The following is a 21882-nucleotide window of genomic DNA, read 5'->3' on the forward strand; positions in this document are numbered from 1 at the left end:
TTAATGGTATATATTTGATATATAATTTTCAAAATTTTGAAATATAAATTAATAATTTAGGTTGTGGCATTTTGTGGTAGGGAAAAAAGGATGTTATATTGGAATCCCTCTCAAATAAAATAAATAAATGAATATAGTGTAAGTGGAAGTAGAGATGGAAATGATTTGAAATTTTAAAAGCTGATAAAATAAAATTATCTGTATATGTGTATTAAAAAAATATATACGAATAAGCAATTTTGTATCAAAATTGCTTATTATTGTTGTGTGTATTCATATTTTCTAGCAGTATCCTTCGAACCTTTTTTATAACAGTATCAGTGAGGTACGTATAAGGAAAGTTGAGCGAGTCAGCTGCAACTGGTTTTAATGATGTATTGGCTAATACGCATTTAATTAAGGATTTTTTTATTAAATATTTGTTTGGTATTAGTGTTGACTAACACAAAGTTAAACTATTAGATAGAACTGTATTGGTTGGTACGCAAGGAGATGATTCCTGTCCTGTGATGGTAGAGAACAAAACAGACTGAAGGCAAAGTGCATGTAAATGTGTATTTTCGCCACACAACTTCAATATGTACTTGTGAAACTTTTTTAGGTCATGTTCAATAGCATGATAATTTTGTGAGAATAGGAATTTTTAATATGAGAATGAAAATTTTAATTTGTCAAAATTAAAGTAATTCAATTCAAAGGAAATTAGTGAATGTAAGTGTTCGGCAAATGCATGAGATCGAAATTTATTAGGATGTTTGTTTGTTGTTCTTTTTATAGAAGATGTAATAATAATATTAGACTATTTTAGTGATCAATATAATTGTATATATAGAGTTTCTTAAAAAATTTAAATAAGTGAACATAAATAAATAAATTTAATTTACGATTAATTGTGAAATTAATGCTTATACAGTTAACTACTTACATAATATGAGTATTGTTTGTTTTTTAAGTATTTTTGTCCTATACAATTAATTATACAGTTAAAATATTAATGCCTTTGACTGTATGGTAAGTGGTTGTAACCAATGTCTTCTCTTTCAAACATGCAACAAATTAATGACTCATAAATATGTAATTAAGGGTCTGTTTGATAGCGCAGTAGAAAATAGAAATGGGTATAGGAATTGAAAATTTTGAACATGATTTTTTTCCACGTGAACAATGCTTTCGGAATTACTGCCGAATAGGACCTAATATTTAACGAAACCTTGGGAGAAGAAAAAAAATGAAAAAGTTGTGAGCTCCAGTTTTTGAGAAATAAAATGAAGTTTGGAGTTTATTGTTTTTTTCCTACAAAGTAAGGGCCTGTTCGGCGGAATCAAGGGAATGTGAATAGGAATGAAAAAATTTTGAACTGATTTTCACTGTTCATGTGGAAAAAAAAATCAATTTGAGTGAATTTTTTTTTCCCACGTAAATAGTAACTTCCGAACAGGTCCTAACAAAGAAAAGATAAGAAATGTTCCCAACAGGCTGTGAAAATGAATATTATCAGCTGCCAAATAGTTCATAGGAAAAAACATTCAAAGTCATTTTTATTAAAATCTCATGGGCAAAGGTCCTGCCGAACATGCCCTTAAAGTTTTTATTTCAGAAAACACGTGACTCATTATTATCCGTGAGTTACGAAATACAAAGTGTCCCGTTCGTATTAAGTAGCAAAGCTTTGTTAAAAGAACAATTATATTACTCCCCCCCCCCCCCGATTCCATCCCCCCCCCACTCTATCTCTCTCCAAATTAGTTTTATTTTATTTTGATCTCGTTCACATTTCTCACGATGTATGAAAAATTTTGCGAATCTAAAACCATGAACGTTTTCTACGTAATTTTCTCTTTCAAATGAGATCCATGATGACATATTTTCGGACAAATCATTACAGAAGTATTTATCCCTCATCGTGCAAGTATTTATACTTATACAGACATATGAAAGTATTATTATCAATTATTATAAGTATTTATACTGAAATATGAAAGTATTAATATCATGTATTATAAGTATTATATGCAAAAAAATACTTTTAAGTATAGATATAAATACTTGCACGATGAGGGATAAATACTTCTGTAATGACTTGCCCGAAAGTATGTCATCATGGATCTCATTTTAAAGAGAAAATTACGTAGAAAACTTTCGTGGTTTTAGATTCGCAAAATTTCTCATAGATCGTGAGAAATGTGGACGAGATTGAAATGAGATAAAAAAAAACTCACCTCTAAAAACGTGCATGGCCCCCCATGTGATTTGAGATTCCCCCCACCCTCCATGAAAAAAACGTGCATGGTCCCCTAAATACTTTTGCGCTTAGGGATAAATACTTTCGTTCTTAGAGATAAATACTTCTGTACGTAAGTATTAATACCTTATGAAAAAAAATGACAGCTGGAGTTTTTTGACAATTTGTGCGGAGTGGGAGGTGCGGAGTTAATTATCAGCTTCTTTGTTGAAAACATGAAATGTCACTGACATAGCACAACGTTCAAACACTAATAATAAGACTAATGACGTGCGCCTCGTAATTACTAGCATTAATCAAGCCGCAGAGCTACGCTGGACTCTGGTGGAGTAGAGTAGAGAGGCTTCAAGTATAATCATGCCGGGTTGTCAGTTGTCACATCCACCTTACTATGCCAAAATAATGGAATTATATATTATTTATTATACAACTCTTAGAATTCCAAGAAACATTGTGTCAGAAAAGGGCTGGAATCGAGAATCCGTTCGTAACCTTTATTTTCTTGTCGTATTCTAAGAAACTATTTTTTTTTTCTTTTCTATACTGATTCTGACCAGTTCTCTCTTCTCGCTTCATTAAATGTTAATCATCCAACTTATCCAAAACTTGAAGTATAGGACCAACTTTGGTCGGATCAGTTTTACAAAATCAAAATTTATTTACTAAAATACGTGTCATGAAAATCAAACAATGCTAATAGGTTTTTTATAATCAATGAAAAGTATATAAAAAATCATCACTCGTCAAAATGAAAATAAAACATAGTTCGGCATGAGTATTTATAATTCTTTCCTTGTTAAAATTGATTGTCTATGACAATTAGAGGCGGATCTCAACATATTTGAAAGGTGGCTAAGCCACGGCTAGCGATTTTAATAGCTAAATTTTTAATTCTCACAGATCTAAGGTGAGAGGAAAAAAACACTTTAGACCAAATACCCTTTCTTCGATAAAGAAACAAATAGAGCTTTATTTTCCTAAAGTACGTGATAATGAAACACTTGTGCTACTTAATGTTAAATCTTTTAACTTTTAAAGTAGAAGGCCATCATAATGTGGACCCACCAACATTTATTTTTTAAATTTAAAATTATACATGTAACAGGTTCTTTTTACGGTTTTAACAGGCCATTTGGTTGAGCAATTTCTGTTCCCAACAAAATGAAGCTAGCAATAAGAAATTTAAAGATTTGATTGTCCTGATTTTAACATAATAGTGGGGGAATTTCTTTTGCAAAACATTATTCTGCGCTAGTACTACCATAATTTCTCTATGATGATGTCCTAATGCAACTCCTAAATCACTTAATTTTATTATAAGAAACTGAAGAAGCAGGAAGAGTACCAGTCCAGGTATTAGCAGGAAGAATCATAGAAGAGAGGGGCTGCTGTGGAGGAATTTCTGTTGAAACGGGAGAATATACTATTAAAAAAAAGTATTGCAGACGTTGAATGAGCGAGTGGAGGCGCACAAGAAAAAATCAGCAGGCAAAGATGGCTATATCACGGATTCAAATCTGTTCATTTTCTCAAGAAAATGAGCACCCTCCTATTCCTCAATCTGAGCCGTTCAAAATTGATTATACGTCTTTAATTATTTTTTTCTCTTATATCAATATAATTTATTAAAACAAATTAGATGTAATTGAAACCATATAATCAATTTTGAACGGTTGGATGGAAAAATAGGATGGAAAAATGAGAGTGCAGATTTGAATCCGCTATATCACTGCGTTACTTTCATATATAGTACAAACTGTACTGTAACAGATGTAGACAACTCTGTTTTATTAATGCAATATTTGGCTGCATCAGTCAAACTTTCAAAAAAAAAATTCAAGAAGTTTTGAGGGCTAAATAGAAAATTAGCCCTTCAAAAAATATTTAATTACAATTCCTTAAATCAGAACCGCATACAAGGTAAGATTGCGTGAATATAAGATAACCTTTGAAATAAATCTGCTGCGATTCTAATCTCAACTGTTCATGTGTCTTGAGATTCGTGCACAGAAACTATCCTTTTAAAATTCCTACAATTTAATAAATGAATGGTTGAAATTGAAATCGCAGGAACCTACGATCCCGTGGATCGTAGGATCACAGCAGATTTGCTTCCGATAACCTTACATCAATATATTGTCATTTCATTGGAATTTCACTTTTTACCCTATATTTTCATTTATTATACAAGGAGGCCATAAGTTATTTTATTGTAACCATTAATACTTTGCAATTTTGCAAAATTCACGCCGGTTGACTTTTGCAACCTTAAACAAATGTACCATCTCTATTGCAGGAATTAAGATGTATTCAATAAAAATTCTAAGCAGGCTGTCACATGAATTTTCCAAGAAAAGAAAAGATTTGGACTACCCAATAAACAATATTGCCTGGTTAAAATCTGGAGGCTCCAAATTTCAGATAAAATAATACAACTTTTTGAATCCCCAAATTTAACAGATTTAATTGATAATCAAGAAAATTAATTTGACAAATCAGACAACTAGAAGCATTTGAAATTACTGAACAAAAAGACAACATAACCAAAGAACAGTAAAGGAATTTAAAGATCGAATCTTTCAACTTTCACTTATCACATGAACATCTTTACATTAGAGGTTTTACATTAGAAGTTCAATATCGCTACCAAAACGAAAGCACTAAATACTAATTAAACCCTATACCTATCGCTACCCAACACCAAACACAAACACCATAACCAAACCCAATCAAAATACTCCCCGACATCACAAAACAAAACACCAGATCCGACTAACCGCCGAATCCGTACAAAGTCCTCCCCTGACGCTTGAGCGCGTACACCACGTCCATGGCAGTGACGGTCTTTCTCCTGGCGTGCTCAGTGTAGGTCACCGCGTCTCTGATCACGTTCTCGAGAAAGATCTTGAGCACGCCACGTGTCTCCTCGTAGATCAAGCCACTGATACGCTTGACGCCGCCACGCCTCGCCAACCGTCGGATGGCGGGCTTGGTGATGCCCTGGATGTTGTCTCGGAGCACCTTCCTGTGGCGCTTGGCACCTCCCTTACCTAGACCCTTACCTCCCTTGCCTCGCCCCGACATTGTCGCTGATTTGATTAGGGTGAAGAGAGCGAGAAAGAAATGGAAGATGGTTAATTTGGATTCGATTCTATTGGAAGGGGACAATTAATAGCTCGTAGGGGACGGCGGAAATGAGGAGTCGATCCGTGGACTGTGAAAATGGCAATCTTCGATTAGAAATCAACGGTGTCGATCGGATCGTGCTGAGGGTCCGGATCGATGACGTGGGTAATATGTCCGTAATTTGTTCTGTGTTTGGTAGAGTACTGGAGGCCGAGAAGGCGGGCAAGAAGAGAAACTGAGAAAGTGTTTCCCGCTTCAAAATTTTGACTATAAATTACCTCCATTGCTTACTGCTGGAGATATCCAGTAAACAAGAATAAGTTTTTCTATTTTAATCTCATATAGGACTGTGAACGGAATAGTTAATATCTGTATAATTATTGATACAAGAATTTTTAGGTAAGATAAAAAAATGACACAGGCTATATGGATACGAACAATTTGTAATCTTGAAAGAAATGAATATTGAAATTATCTGTTTCTTTTGTAATTAAATGTAGCTTTCTTAACTTTTTATCCAAATACTAATTTTTTTTAAACTTATTATAAATTATGAATATTAAAAAATATGAATAGATTTGTTGTCACATTTGTAATTTTAATTTTTTATATTATTATTGCAAAAAAAAAAGTGTAAAACTTCAATATTAGTTAATATTTATGTAATACTTCTATATTTGTTCATATTATTTTACAAAAAAATATTAACAAGACCTTTCATCCATTTCGAGACAGATAGAGTGGAAAAATCATGTCGTGAGTCGTGACTAACACACAGTAACTTTGGTCACGTGCCGTATTGTCACGACCAGTGCATATGCGGTGCGACCAGTGCATACTTAAGTGTTGAAGCTCATAATTTGGAAAATTCATCTATATGCAATCTGGAAATTCAACGGCTGAGCATCATTCCGAAAAAAAAAAACAGTAAATCAGGACCCTTGTAGGATCTAGACATTAAGCTCCTTAATAAGGAGGAGAGATAATATAAGATTAGTCATTTGTAGCTGTAAAGTTACCATGTCAGGAAATTTCATCCAAATTGTTGAGATTCAAACAACTTATTTGTATAAAATTGAAAAATATTATTTTGGAAAAGTTACCTTTTAACTAAAATAGACAAGTAAATTGCAAGAGGCAATTGCAAAATAAAATGAAAGAAAATGTTATTTTAACGTGTTGTATTATGAATTATGTGTTAAAACGATTTGAATTACCAAGATGGCCAAAATTAAAAACAAGTTAATCTCTTGGAAATTTAAGAATTTGATCCTATCTAATTTGTTTGAAAAAAATTCATTACTGTTTTTAATCTATATATTTGCAGTCTTGAAATTAAAAAAAATTAATAGCTCGAAAAATATATTTGCAGTCTTGAAATTTGTTATATGTTGGTTGCTTGACAGCTCGGACCAATCCAATTCAAATTAAAAATTTACAAAATTTCTTTAATAATCATCTAGATTCTAAGGGCCTGTTCAGCTGTATTACTGAATTTTTTTTTTTTTCACATAAACAGTAAAAAACAGTTCACATTTTCACTTTTTCTATGCTCACACTCAATCCTATTAGCGCGCTAAACAGGGCCTAATTGAACAGTCCGGAATCAAACTCAAAAAAGAATGGGAAACAACGAGAGTTTCTCTTGAGCCTAATACCACACAGACGGTTGAATGCCCACTACACGAGTTGCTCTTGATTTTAATTAAAGAGCTCGAATACACTCTAATATCTTTTAAATTTTATTTTCAGAAATTACTCACGCCACTGTCCTAATCCCGCCATTCTCTATTTTTCACTATTGTTTGCACATAATAAGTAAAAGAAATAGCAATCTAGAAAACATAACTAATTTATAAAAAATATTAAAATTACATTATCATATCAGCATTTGTATTTACTTCTAAAGTAAGATGATGGTGATTTTTGTTTATTATTTTAACAACAAAAATCTAACAAATTATTTTAAGCATTACTGAGAACAGCCTGTACCTGAATTGAATTTCCCAAAACAATAGGGGTTATCCGAGAAAGTTGATGAATGCAATTTACCTTTACTATACAATAATGAATATATATAAATAGGGTTACAAATGCAAATTTTTTTAATCTTGAAAAATCAAGCTAGAATAATAACGAAAAATATCATGCTAAAATGCATCAGAGATTACAATCTTTCGGTATTCCATTTATCAAACACCCCAATACTTGCCATTCTGTTGAACAGTGAAACTTCTTCAGAGTTGAACCTCAAAATTAACTCTATATAAAAAATAATACACAAAACCTAAAGGACTGATCTGACAAAAAAAAACATTTAGAGATTCATCAACAAGAAATAGATATAAAAAAAAATAACAAAGAAGCATAAAAGATATGAACTTTAAATTCTACACTAATCACAAAACCATCTTTACAAGAAGATTTAACCACCCCCGAGCAAACCGCAACCTAGAGAAATTACTCAGAACCTAAACCAATATAGGATTGGCTTATTGAATGAAGGTAAGACTCCTAGTAGTCTAGTACCCCTGTCGCTACCCAACCCAAAACCGCAAATACGAAACATCAAGTCATCAACTAAACCCTAACCAACCCCAAACCCAAAACACAGGATCCGACTAACCGCCGAATCCGTACAAGGTCCTCCCCTGGCGCTTCAGCGCGTACACCACGTCCATGGCAGTGACGGTCTTTCTCCTGGCGTGCTCAGTGTAGGTCACCGCATCCCTGATCACATTCTCGAGGAAGATCTTGAGCACGCCACGTGTCTCCTCGTAGATCAAACCACTAATACGCTTGACGCCGCCACGCCTCGCCAACCGTCGGATGGCTGGTTTGGTGATGCCTTGGATGTTGTCTCGGAGCACCTTCCTGTGGCGCTTGGCACCTCCCTTACCTAGCCCCTTTCCTCCCTTGCCTCGCCCCGACATTGTCGCTGATTTTGAATCGGAGAGTTGGAGATTTTGAGAGAGTGAAATAGAAGAGGAAATTTCTATCTTTTGTGAGATGGGATGGGGAAGAACGAAAGAGATTTTGTATTAATAGGGCAGGATCAAAAGGGGGCAAATGGGGAGGCGATCCGTGGTTTGTGTAGAGTAAAGAGCACTCTTGGATTATAAATGAACGGATAGGATTGGATATAATAGGTGGTTCGGATCGTTGACGTGGTCCGGATAGGACACGGATTCGGGTTTTGACAATTTAGTCTTTAAATATTTGATCCACAATTCTCGTTCATCACTGTCATTCACTGATCTTTTCCAACTCAGGCATCATTAACCGACATCCTGATAAATTCATGTCTTTATTTTTAAAATTTAAATAGTTTTATTTTTGATAAAAAAAATTTAAATAGTTAATCTGAATTGTTAAACATAATTTTCTTATAAAAATATACTTAAAAACTGAATTTCACATTCTTTTTTAAAATATATTTATTACTTTTGAAGATAGAGAGAAAATTATTATTTTTGAATGGTTCAATTTTTTTCGATCAGTCAATTTTAAGAAAATTCTAATAAATAAAAAAAATAATCTCCAAATATATATCATATGAAAAACATATTTAACGGTTTGAATCAAGCTAAAAAACATATTGATACTTATCATATGATATATGAAATGAAATCTCTTTTATTTCCAAACATAGACATGAATTTTTTTAATATCAGGGGAAAAAAAATTTTGATATTAAACTTCGTGGGATTGAAAAATATCTCTAATATAAATTACACAGCAAGAGTACATACAACAAGTTTGTTATTCAATAAAAGGCAATGAACACTTATTAATTTTTATATTTGACCATAACAAAATTAAAAGGTATCAAATATTATGCTTGTTTTGCTCGAAATAATAAAACAAACATTAAGAAAATTAATAATTATATCCACACCAAGATACATCATAAAGGAGAGAATTTATTTGGATTCTATAAAAATATCACACATATACACAAGTGCAAATGAGAAAATCAGTTGTTCAAATGATTTTTTTTTTAAATTGTGTGCTCTTGCAAAAATGATTTTTGAATTTGGCACACACGGTGGACATTTTGCTCGTTAATCAGTTCACAAATTATAGCTGTATAGATCGAGTGCAAATGAGAAAATTAATTGCTCAAATGACTTTCCAAAAATTGTGTGCCCTTGCAAAAATGATTTTTGAATTTGACATACGCGGTGACCATTTTGCTCGTCAATCAATTTATGTCAGGAATTATAAGTTGTATAGACCGAGTGTAAATGAGAAAATTAATTGCTCAAATAGTTTTTTTAAAAATTGTGCGCTCTTGCAAAAATAGTTTTTAGAATTACAGTGGGCATTTTGCTCGTGAATCAGTAAATGAGAAAAATGAATTGCTCAAATGGTTTCTCAAAATTGTGTGCTCTTGCAAAAGTATGTTTCGAATTTCACACATGGTCTACTCGTCAATCCAACGGTTGTCACAAGGGCTAGGGTTTAGTACTTTCATATGCATCGTCAATATTTTTTTCCCAGGCGGCGACATAGATGAAATCAAATTATCTTAGTTATTATTTTTATCCTCAAACAATGAAAGTTTTGACCGATTCGTTACCAGTTATCATTGTATGTAATCTTATTTCGCCTTATTATTTTCAATTTTAATCTTTTTTAAATTTATATGTTAAATATATGCTAGTCTTACTTAAACATCTATCATGAGCGGAGCCAATTTTTTTATTTTTTTTTGAATAAGAGTGATCAGGTACTGTACCAAACGTTAATACCAATCGATGATATAATAAAATTATTAGATTTTAAATCACTTGTTTTTTTAAGTTCGCTATTTAGGTGGCAAGGGTAGAAGAGATTCCCCTGTAAATTGAAAAATGAGGGTTATTTTGAATAGGTTACATTTTAACTTCTTTTAATCTTTATGGTTAGATGTGAAGTAATTAGATTTATTTTGAATAGGTTACATTTTAACTTCTTTTAATCTTTATGGTTATTTTTTAAAGATGAGGGTTCAAATGCCTCCATTTTTTGTGCCTCCACAATGTCTTCATTTTTTAAAACTTTAATAACTCAAAATTTAAAACTTAAAAGTCAAAATAAAACTGTTATATATGATCTATGTTATTTTCTCTATGTGCTCATAAAAAATTATCACATTTCAATTTTGTTTTTATGTGAATCAATAAGTTCAAAAATCAACGTCTAAAAATCATCGACATTAATGTGTTTTTTACAAGATCTTGGTCCTACTGCAAACGGGAATAGAACAAATTTGCAGTAGGAGTTTTATTATTGGAATAAAACATTACATGAACAAAGCTAAAATCTTTACATTAAACGTTGTAGAAATATGGCTAAAGAAACGTCTTTCTCTTTACGCTTCCTACTCGAAAAGGTAGACATACATGATAAAATAGAATATATCCTAAATACACCGGTCCCTGCTGAAATAGTAGATAGCAGCTCTGTCAGTACTCACACGCTTCGTATGACAAGCGATGATGAGAAACTGGAGAAGCTTAACTGTCCGTTGAGCCACGAGTTGGCCACGGAAGTTATCCTGAACTTATTTCCTCCCAGCTATTCGGAGTTCATTATGAACTCCCATAAAGCAAGGGTTGGATAAGAGCTTGCAGGAGCTCCAAGGGATGTTGAGGATCACCGATGGCGACATCGAGAATAGCTCTCATGTCCTCATGATCCAAGAAGGTGGGAGGAAGATCAAGAAAGCAAAAAGGAAAAACGGCTATTAAGTACAAAAGCAAAGGGAAGTTGGTTCCGGGAACGAACTCTCCCAAGATAAATGTTTCTGCTAACTCTGGCTGCTATTTTAGCAATAGCAAAGGTCACTGAAAGAGAAAACTGTCCGAAGTATCTTGGAGATATGAAGTTTGAGAATGTCTCAAAAGTCTCAGTCTCAAGTATCAATGTTATTGAAGTTAATGTTGCAACCTCTATTAATGATTGGGTACTGGATACCGGATCATGTGCTCATATTTGTTCAAATATGCAAGCACTGAAAAATAGGAGGAAGCTACATAACAAGGAGATACAACTCCAAGTTGAAAACGGAGCACGAGTTGCAGCCGTAACAGCTGGTAATATAGAGTTGTGTCTACCCAGCGGGCTTGTAATGGAACTAGAAAATGTATATTTTGTTCCTAGCATTTCCAGAAACATCATTTCAATCTCTTGTTTAGAGATGAATGGTTTCTCTTTCGTTATAAAAGACAATAGATGTTCTATGTATAAGAATGAGGTATATTATGGATCTTCTTTTATGATGAATGGTCTTTATATGCTGGAAATAGACAAACCCGTGTTTAACATTAATAACAAAAGACTCAAAACGTTTCATGAAAGTATTGACTTACATGAGACATAAGTCTGAATCCTTTGACGAGTTCAAAGAATTCAAGACTGAAGTAGAAAATCAATTGAACAAAAGTATTAAGGCTCTACGTTCTGACCGTGGAGGCGAATACTTGAGTTTTGAGTTTAAAAAGTACTTAAAGGAATATGGGATAGTCTCACAGCTCACACCTCCGGGGACACCGCAATGGAACAGTGTTTCTGAGAGACGAAATCGAACTCTGTTAGACATGGTTCGTTCCATGATGAGTGATGCCACCATTCCAAAATCATTTTGGGGACACGCACTAGATACTGTTGCACTAACGATAAATATGGTTCCGTACAAGTCAGTTGAAAAGACTCCATACGAGTTATGGTTTGGGAAATCCTAAATATGTCTTATCTTAAAAATGGGGTTGCGAAGTATTTGTCAAACGCCTGACGTCTGACAAACTTGGTCCCAAATTTGACAAGTGTTTTTTCGTATAATATCCTAAGAAAACGAAAGGATATTACTTCTATTACCAATCCGAGAACAAATTAGTTGTTGCTTGTCATGGTATACTTTTGAGCTGTGGAAGAGGTTCTAGTCCCGAGCTCAAGTGCTTCAACGCAAGTTAAAGAAGAACTAAATCCGCACACTGTTGTGGATGAAGTTCGACAGCCAGAAGAACAAGTGCTACGTAGGTCAGCAAGGATAGTCCATGCACCCGAGAGGTACATGAGACTGCACGAGGTCTCAGTTTTTGACACTAAAGATCCTCTGACCTATGCCGAAGCAATGAATAGGCCTGACTCTGATAAATGGCTGGAGGCCATGAGATCCGAAATACAATCCATGTATGACAACACGGTCTGGAACCTAGTTGTACCACTTGATGGGGTGAAACCCATAGCTAACAAGTGGGTTTTCAAAAGAAAATAGACATGGATGACAATATGACTATTTACAAAGCACGGCTAGTAGCGAAGACGTTTCAAACAAATTCTGAGAATTGATGAAATTTTTTCACCCGTGGCTATGTTTAAGTCAATTCGGATACTCCTAGCAATTGCCGCATTTCATGAAGATGAAATATGACAAATGGATGTCAAAACCGCATTCTTAAATGGAAATTTAAGAAGAGGATGTATACATGACACAGCATACGGGTTTTGAAGATCCAGAGAATGCTGGGAAGGTATGCAAGCTTCTTGAATCCATTTATGGATTGAAGTATGCATCACGGAGTTGGAATCTTCGATTTGGCGAAGAAGTCAAAAAGCTTGACTTCGTCAGATGCGAAGAAGAATCTTATGTGTACAAAAAAACTAGTGGGAGTGCCATCGCCTTTCTTAATCTTATATGTAGATGACATACTCTTAATAGGAAACGATATTCCTCTATTGGAATTAGCCAAGTCTTCATTAAAGAAAAGTTTTCTCGATGAAGGACTTGAGCGAGGATGTCTATATACTAGGCATAAAGATCTACCGAGGTAGATCAAAGAGACTTATAGGATTAAGTCAAAGCACGTACATTGACAAAGTGCTGAATCGGTTCAGCATGCAGGATTCTAAGAGAGGATTCCTGCCAATGAATCTTGGTACACAGCTTAGCAAGACTCAGTGTCTTTCGACAACTGATGAGCAAAGCACTATGAGTAGAGTACCATACGCTTCGGCTATTGGCTCTATCATAAACGCCATGTTGTGCACTCACCCTGATGTCTCGTACGCTTTGAGTGTGACGAGTAGATATCAGGCTAATCTAGGCATAAAGCACTGGAATGCTGTAAAGAATATCCTTAAGTTCTTGAGGAGAACTAAGGATATGTTTCTCGTCTACAACGTTATCACCTAATACGAGAGATCGTAAACATAATAAGATGTTTATAATTAATATAAAGGTGATGTAAAGATATGTAGAGTTGACACAGTCAGCAACACAGCTGATCCACTCACAAAATCTCTTCCTCAAGCCAAGAACGAGATGCTTAATGCTTCTATGAGTCTGGAACACATAGAAGATTGGTTGTGTGATTTTCTCAGGATCTACGAGATCTTAGAGAATATAGAATTTTGTATATAAGTAGGGCCTACGATGATTGGCTCCTAGCTTAAGTGGGAGATTGTTAGTTTGTAATAATCTAGAAGTCAATAATACGATAAATTATCATAAAACTTTGTTCATGAATTGAATGTTTATTTATATATCATTTTGTTGCCTTGAGTATTATTGAATTTATGGATCATTTCGAGTTTATGACTGAAATTGTGAAACTCCATAATATAGATGATATATACTCTTAAAAAGTCACTGACCAAGGTAATTAGCAGGAACACTAATTACCGCGATAAGGTTAGTATGTGGATTAAAAGATGGTTAAGTTTTACAAACCACCTGACACGAGATGTCATTTTAATCACATAGATACATGTTCTAGGAACATGGTATTTGACAGACCCCGAATGAAACATTAAATAGAATTGTGTTCGTGTCATTTATGTTTTCATTCAGTATCAGGTTCTACAGTATGAGGTATTTATCGTTCCCACTGAGAAATATGTACGTGTGATTGTTATCTAACGCTGTCCGTAAAAAGCAGTCATAACGGTAGTTTTTCCATATGTATAGCTTAGCTGAGGAAGTGATAGTTTACCAAGAATACTATTTGTCCCTCGTATTTTATACGAGCTATAGCATCACTGGGTCCCTTGATAGAGTAAGATTATCTGCTAGCGATATAATTACAAGAGTAATTATATTTGATAATTTGCTCAAGATCAAGAAAAGATTCACTTAGCAAGGATAACACACATCTACCTTAAAACTAATCTGATAGCTATGAGACAGAAGAACAGACACAAGTAAATAGTTCACTGGATCGTGATATTGTACAGTACAACATCATCTGTGTAATTGGATGGTCATGATGTATACTGCCAGATACCGCTCATGATTATAGAAGTTAAAACAGTTTTAACTTTATTTACCAACATAACACAGATCCTATTGGGTCACACCATATAGGAGTTAATCGGTAGCATATGGGCCGAAATACACACGGTCGAAATTTGAAATTTCAAAATTCAAAAAGTCGATCTGAACCGTTCATCTTGTTTTCCATATTAATATGTGCTTGGAGACCAAATTTTACATTTTTCTAAATTTTTTTACTATTTATTAAGCCATTTTGAAAATTGCTGATCCAACGGTGTCTTAACAAAACAGTAAAACCGTTAGATTAGCGATTTTCGAAGTGGCTTAATAAATAGTAAAAAAATTCAGAAAAATGTAAAATTTGGTCTCCAAGCACATATTAATATGGAGAACAAGATGAACGGTTCAGATCGACTTGTTGAATTTTGAAATTTCAAATTTGAATCGTGTGTATTTCGGCCCATATGCTACCGAAAGCACATTAGCCTATCTCTATATACATACATGAACGCGTAGTGATTTTTAGCAACAATCTTCACCCCCAAATCGGGGTGTAAAGATTACTATTCGGGGGTGAGCGTCTTCCTTTCCCTTCCATTAATTAAGGTTGTCACCCTTAATTGCGAAGCACACCCCTAAGCTAGTGGGAGGTCCAATACAAAAATTATGCCTAGTCTAATTACTATTTACTAAAGATATTATCATTTATATGGAAGATCACATGTTTTGAATCCAGCACTCATTGAAGATTATTAAAAACAAAAAAAGGTAATAACTTTGACATTGGAATGCTCTCCAAAATTACATGGTACATGACACTGCAATACCTTTCTAAAAAAAAAAAATTGGAATGCTCTCCAAAATTACATGGTACATGACACTGCAATACCTTTCTAAAAAAAAAAAATTAATATTTCATATCGTACGTCGTACCCATAAACAATCTTAATCTTGAATTACATTCTTTCTAGCAAATTTTTGCAACATCTCCGTTTTTATACACTTTTTGACAAAATCAGATGCTTTCAATCATATATCTAAATGAAGAGCTAAAAACCATGTACAGATTTTTGTACTCTTTGACCTCTTAATTTAATCATGCATATAACCATCTAGACTCTGCCCCTTTTAGAGAAAAAAAGAGAAACTTGGGCGATTCTAATGGCGATTTCTTAGCAGATCTTGTGACTGCTGTCTCTCCTCCCCTAAGACGGCCGTCTCATACACCTCTCTCCTCCCTCCTAATTTCTCATCTCTCTCTCTTCTACAGCTCATCCCAAAACCCTTTCTCCTAATTTATCTCAGCAAGTCTCTCACTTCTCACAATCCCAAACACCTTCTCAATCACAATCCCTCAACTGACTCCACCATGAGTAACCAATACCCATACGCTCCTTGGAGTCTGGAGCACAACTACGTCTTCTTTCCACCATCCATTCACCATGAAAAGCTTGTTAAAAAGGCTGTACAATCCATAATGGCCCTTTTTCTTACCGGGGTCGACTGCTAGGGATTACTCCCTCATTCAGGATCACTTGGTGAGGCTTTATGGAGGGGAAAGACACCATTACAGTGTTTCTAGATGCTCAAGGGTAAGGTTCCTGATCGCATTGCCGGAGTTTCTAGATAGGGAGGCTGTTATGGATCAGCTAGCTCCATGGACGGCTGGTAATAGCATCGCCTTCTACCTTTATGATCACACACAACCTTGGAAGCCAACCCCTATGCCTTACAGAGTTTATATGCGTGTAATCAACTATCCGGGTGAGTTCTGGCATCCCCATTACTTCAGCCTCTTGACAGCTGGTTTCGGAGAGGTCCTATACGCAGATGGGGAAAACACCAGAGGAATCGATAGATCTAGCCTCCGACTGGTGGTCAAAATCTTTGATCCATACCTCATCCCTCGTAGTGCTACCCTGCACTATGATAATGGTTGGACAAGGTGTCGCTTTGAGGTTATTGGTTGGGAGGCAGATGAAAATCACCTTCCGAAGGATTTCCAGGGTCAGACCTCTGGTGGCTCAATGGAAGAATTAATTGGGGATTTAGAATGGATCGGTGCTCCGCCTGGAGGGGATTATCTGATAAGGCAGCAGCTGGTCGATACAAACAGAAGCTTGTTGCCTGCCATGCCGGAGCTCAACCTCCACTGGTGCAACACAAATTTACATGCACAAAGTTCACGGAGAATCTTGCAAAGGACAAAGATTACACCTGGCCAACGGGGAAATACCGAGGATGATCCTGCCACACGCCCCAGGGTGTGCAGGAAAAGGACATGTGTGGAAGGCGATAAGAAGCAGGCACCTGAGGATCTCGTGTGGTTAAGGATGGGTAGTGTATCCCTTCTACGAAACAACAATCCTCTCAAAAACCTCTCCATTATGCAAATCTACAGAGTACCACCACATAGGATCAGTGGCCACTGTGCAGATGCAACCAAAAGGAATATGAGCCTATTACCCACTGCCACCTGGAGATCCCCCTCTCATGGGATAAAGGTGACCAATTTGGCAGTATACAACGGCTCTATCCTCCACCCAATCACATACAAACCTCACCAAACCTACAAAGTCCCTACTCTCAGCAAATCCACCTTAGGCCAAGTAAAGACAACCCATAAAAATTCACTCTCAGCCGCCTCCTATTAGTGTAACCAACAGAAGTCATCAATACTTGGTCCTCCACCTGCCTTATGTTTACCTCATACACCCAACTCAAAACACCAACCTTGTAAACACCCTCCTCCATCTAAACCAAGCATAACTATAAATCCCTGCTCACATACCTGGCCGCTAATTAAGCAAAACCCCAACATAAAAATGAACCAATCCGATGAAGAACTTATCCGCAAGTTTGCGGGTCTCCAAATAGAAGGCCAGGGCAGTATGGTCTCTGTCGACTTACCCTCAAATGCAGTTAAGAGCCGGAACTGGGATCTGTGTGTGTTGGTTAAAGTTATATCTGATCGCACGGTTTTTGATGCGCAGTTTGAGAAGCAGATGAGACGTGCTTGGGGGGGTAAATCCATCAACAACCTTCTCCATGACAGAGAGGGGTCTTTACTTAGTTGAGTGCGAGAATATGAGGGATCTTACAAGAATACTGTCTGACGGTCCATGGACCTACAAAAAAGACCTAGTGGTGGTAGCCGAATGTGCCTCCATGGAAGAGGTGGACGGTGCTAAGCTCACCCATGCTGAATTGTGGGTACAATTTCACAATCTGAGGGCAGAATTGTTAACGGAGGAAGGTATAAGGATCCTGGCAGAGCAAATAGGGGTTCCACTATCTGAGCCTATTTTTTGGTATATGAATGGTAAACAGTTCTTTAAACTCAAAATCATGCTGCCACTGGATACTCCGATCAAGGATAGAATATTAGCAACCAACCCAATCTTGGGTGAAACGGAAGTGTTCTTGGTGTATGAAAAGATTGGCCGTATCTGTTGCTTTTGTGGGGCCCTGGGACACGATATTTCTTCATGTTATGATAGAGCACAGCTGGCCAAGATAAAAAGCAAGTTGGCCGCCCAAAAAGGGTCTGATTTAGAGGGGATCTTAAAACCGACGAAAGGCTCGTGGATCACAAACCAGACCTTGGTGCCTACTCAAAGGCCTGCTAGGAAGACTCAGCCGAGCCCAAAGCCCAGAAATGATTTCCCTACTCAACCAGTAGCAGGCCTCAAAAGAAATCTAAATGATTTAAACCAAACCCATCCTAATAACGAATCCTCTACCCGACCCGGTCATTTACTTCTAACAGGGGACTCATCTTCCCAAGCCATACATCAATCTCAGGAGAAAAAGAATGAAGAAGGAGATGAAATTGTTACCTACCGTAAATTTAAGGCGGCAAGACCCTCGGCAGAGGCTGGGGCGCCGCTGGTCCAAAAATGAGTGTCTTCTCATGGAATTGTCGGGGCAGCGGAGGGCCCTCGACAATCTCCAATCTCAGCCGTTACCTCCGCAGCACAGGGGCTCCCCTAGCCTTCATTTCAGAGACAAAATGCTCTGAGAAGACAGCCGGGAAAAGAATAGCTCGGTTACCGTTACAGAATTGTGAAATTATTCCCTCCCAAGGAAGGGGAGGGGGTTTATGGATGATCTTGGGAAACGAAGTCTCGGTCAATGTCTTAGAGACTTCTTTTTCATTCATTGTCGCAAAGGTCCAATTTGGACCAGCGGCAAAGCCTTGGCTGCTCTTTGCAGCATACGACGATTGTGACGATAGACGTAACATAGAGATTTGGAATAAGCTTTCAGATTATACTGCCACTTGCGAATTGCCTGTTTGTGCTATTGGAGATTTCAACTGCATAACAGACCAAAGTGAGAAGCAAGGTGGCAGTTCAAAGCTGAAGGCAAAGCACACGAAATTTCGTTCTTTCTTACATAGAACAGGTCTGATGGATTTGGGGTACTCGGGTCTGGCCTATACTTGGGCTAATAACCAAAATGGGCGATCTTTGATCCTTGAAAGGATTGACAGGGCTGTGGCAGCAGCTGATTGGGTTAATTTATACCCAAATTCGAAAGTTTTTCATATCCCAAATTACTCGAGTGACCATCTCCCAATTCTCTTGAGAACAGAACCAAAACCAAAACGCAAGGCAAAAGCTTTTAAGGTAGAACAATGGTGGTCCCTGCAGCATGATTTTGGGGATCTTTGTGCTAGAGCAGGGCATAATCGTGATTAGTCTTGGGAAGAGATGTGTGGTGCTTTTAAAAAAGAAGTTGGGGCATGGAGTAAGGGTGCTAGAGACCTGAATTGGGAAGCTGTATAGATTGAGAAGGAAATGAATCTACTTATTAACCAACCGCAAACGGATTCAGTGCGTGAAAGGATGGCAATTCTGCAACAAAACCACAATGATTTCCTAGCAGCTCAAGAAGCTTACTGGCTTCAACGCTCTAGATTGAATTGGGACTTGATGGGCGATCAAAACACGCATTTTTTCCACATGACTGCGGTGGTTAGGATGCGAAGGAATAGAATCCAGGCTATACAAAACAATGAGGGAGAATGGCTGGTAAAGGAAGAAGAGATACGCAGGCAATTCGTTAACCACTTCAAGGAAGTTTATAAGGCCTCCAGTTGGGAATTTTGCACTAAACCAATTCACAGAGATCATCAGGGATGAAATTGTTAAAGTGCCTCAAACTGACTGTGCGGGCCTTGATTCAATCCCAACTGCAGCTGAAATTTTTTGGGCTGTCAGCGCCCTGGGCCCATTAAAATCTCCGGGTCCAGATGGCATAAACATTGCCTTAATCCAGCAACAGTGGAACTCTTTCGGCCCAATAGTCATAAAGGAGGTGGAGCTCTTCTTTACCACGAGAGTTATGAAATCATCTACTGCGCATTCCAATTTGGTTCTTATCCCCAAGATAGAGACGCCAACCAAGGTCACTGATTTCCGGCCAATCATCGTATGCAATATTGTGTACAAGATAATCTCTAAACTCTTGGCAAAGAAGATGCAGCCGCTGATGACAAAAATTATCTCAAACGCCCAAACAACTTTCATCCCTGGACGGGAGATTTCGGATAATGTGATCTTGCTAAGAGAAGTTATTCATAGCTTTAAGAAGGCTTTCAGTGAAGACCAGTAGTTTGTTCTCAAAGCAGATCTCGCTAAAGCTTTCGACAAGTTGAATTGGGAGTTTCTATTTCACCTACTGTCGGTTTATGGATTTCCAGCTCAATTCTGTAAATGGGTTGAGGCTTGCGTGAGATCTGCAAGATTCACTATCTTATTCAATGGTGTTGGCGACGGGTTCTTCCTACCGTCCAGAGGTCTTAGGCAGGGATGCGCCATGTCCCCCTATGTATTCATCTTAGCCATGGACCCCTTGGCCCGACTCCTCAATCACAGCCTCAAACCGGGTCTGATTTCAGGCCTGAAAATTGCTAGACCCGCTAACCTGCTCACTCTTTGCGGACGACCTCCTGATTATGGGGAAACTTACATCAATGGAGGTAACTAACATTGCCTCCATCCTTAACAAGTTTTTTTTTTTTGTTTCAGGACTGTCTATCAACGAGGCCAAATCAAGAGCATGGTTCTCCGCAAATACAACACCTCAAGACAGGCAAATTATGACTGACAACTTTCAAGTTGGGGAAGCAAACCCTGACGAGAAGTATTTGGGGTGCCCTATAACAGTAGAGGGGGATAGTTCTTTCGATTATCTCATTGATAAATTCGAAAAGAGACTCAACCATTGGAAAGCAAACTTCCTCATGCATGCTGGGCGTTTGGTGTTGATCAAATCAGTCCTCGATAGTTTGCCTATCTATGCTATGGGTACAATAGTGTTGTCTGGAAAGGTAATTGTCAAGTTAACTGCGATTGCTCGCAATTTCTTTTGGGGAGGGAAGCATGACAAACAATGCCTATCGTATGTGGCTTGGAAGGAGGTTACTAAACCGAAAGGAATGAATGGTCTGGGTTTGAGGAGTCTCGGTGAAATTAATAGGTCTTTAGTTCTCAAAATGGTGTGGAAAATGGCAAGGGGAGATTACACTCAGTGGGTCAAAGCGATTCAGGCGCAATACTTCCCTCGAGGTGCTTTCTGGTCGATTCAGAGAAGAAATAGGTGTTCTAAGTTCTGGAAACATATCATGCAGCTCAGACCTATACTGGCAGTACATGTAGTGTGGAAGATAGGAAGTGGGAGTACTATTGCAATCTACTCTCAGCCTTGGTTCCCGGGTTGGCAGGAGTTAGTTGCATGAACATCCCAGCAGAGGCAGGAAAAATTGTCTTCCTTGATAGATAGCAAATTCAGGGAATGGGATTTTGACAGTTTGCAGCAACTGTTTGGGTACAGTCAGGCCCTAGCAATAGCAACTATGGATACAATTACACCCTCTCCTCATCCAGCCCCTGATACACTGCTGTTCACATACTCAAAGGATGGAAAATTCTCAGTGACTAATGCATAGCAGATGCTAAAAGGAGAACTGAATCACGCCCAAGACTAAAAATTTTGGAACTAGCTCTGGTCTGTTACGAAATTGACCCCTAATTTGAAGGTCTTCATTTGGAGATGTATCAAAGGAGCTTTACCTGTGATGGCGGTGCTATCATATAGAATGCGGCACATTTCACCCATTTGCCTGATTTGTTAGACTGAACCTGAGACGATTATGCATGCATTATTCCAATGTGAATTTGCCAAAAGGGCTTGGTTTGTTGCTGCTATACCCTTGAGAACGGATTGCATGATAGGAGGGTTTAAGGAG

The 21882-nt window shown here is 37.0% G+C and overlaps 3 protein-coding genes across 3 annotated transcripts; 1 reads left to right on the top strand and 2 right to left on the bottom strand.

Annotated features, from left to right (window-relative positions):
* Positions 1–4804: 4804 nt before the first annotated feature.
* On the bottom strand, positions 4805–5382 carry LOC144558679 (histone H4). Its single transcript, XM_078307525.1, has one exon. The coding sequence runs from the start codon at positions 5324–5326 to the stop codon at positions 5015–5017; it is 312 nt and encodes a 103-aa protein (XP_078163651.1). The 5' UTR covers positions 5327–5382; the 3' UTR covers positions 4805–5014.
* A 2263-nt stretch (positions 5383–7645) lies between these two features.
* On the bottom strand, positions 7646–8389 carry LOC144558689 (histone H4). The gene has a single exon (XM_078307536.1). The coding sequence runs from the start codon at positions 8299–8301 to the stop codon at positions 7990–7992; it is 312 nt and encodes a 103-aa protein (XP_078163662.1). The 5' UTR covers positions 8302–8389; the 3' UTR covers positions 7646–7989.
* A 10137-nt stretch (positions 8390–18526) lies between these two features.
* Positions 18527–19330, top strand: LOC144558800 (uncharacterized). The gene has a single exon (XM_078307718.1). The coding sequence runs from the start codon at positions 18527–18529 to the stop codon at positions 19328–19330; it is 804 nt and encodes a 267-aa protein (XP_078163844.1).
* The last annotated feature ends 2552 nt before the right edge of the window (positions 19331–21882 follow it).

This window comes from Carex rostrata, chromosome 1, assembly GCF_964058835.1.
Source record: "Carex rostrata chromosome 1, lpCarRost1.2, whole genome shotgun sequence".
Classification (NCBI taxonomy): Eukaryota; Viridiplantae; Streptophyta; class Magnoliopsida; order Poales; family Cyperaceae; genus Carex; species Carex rostrata.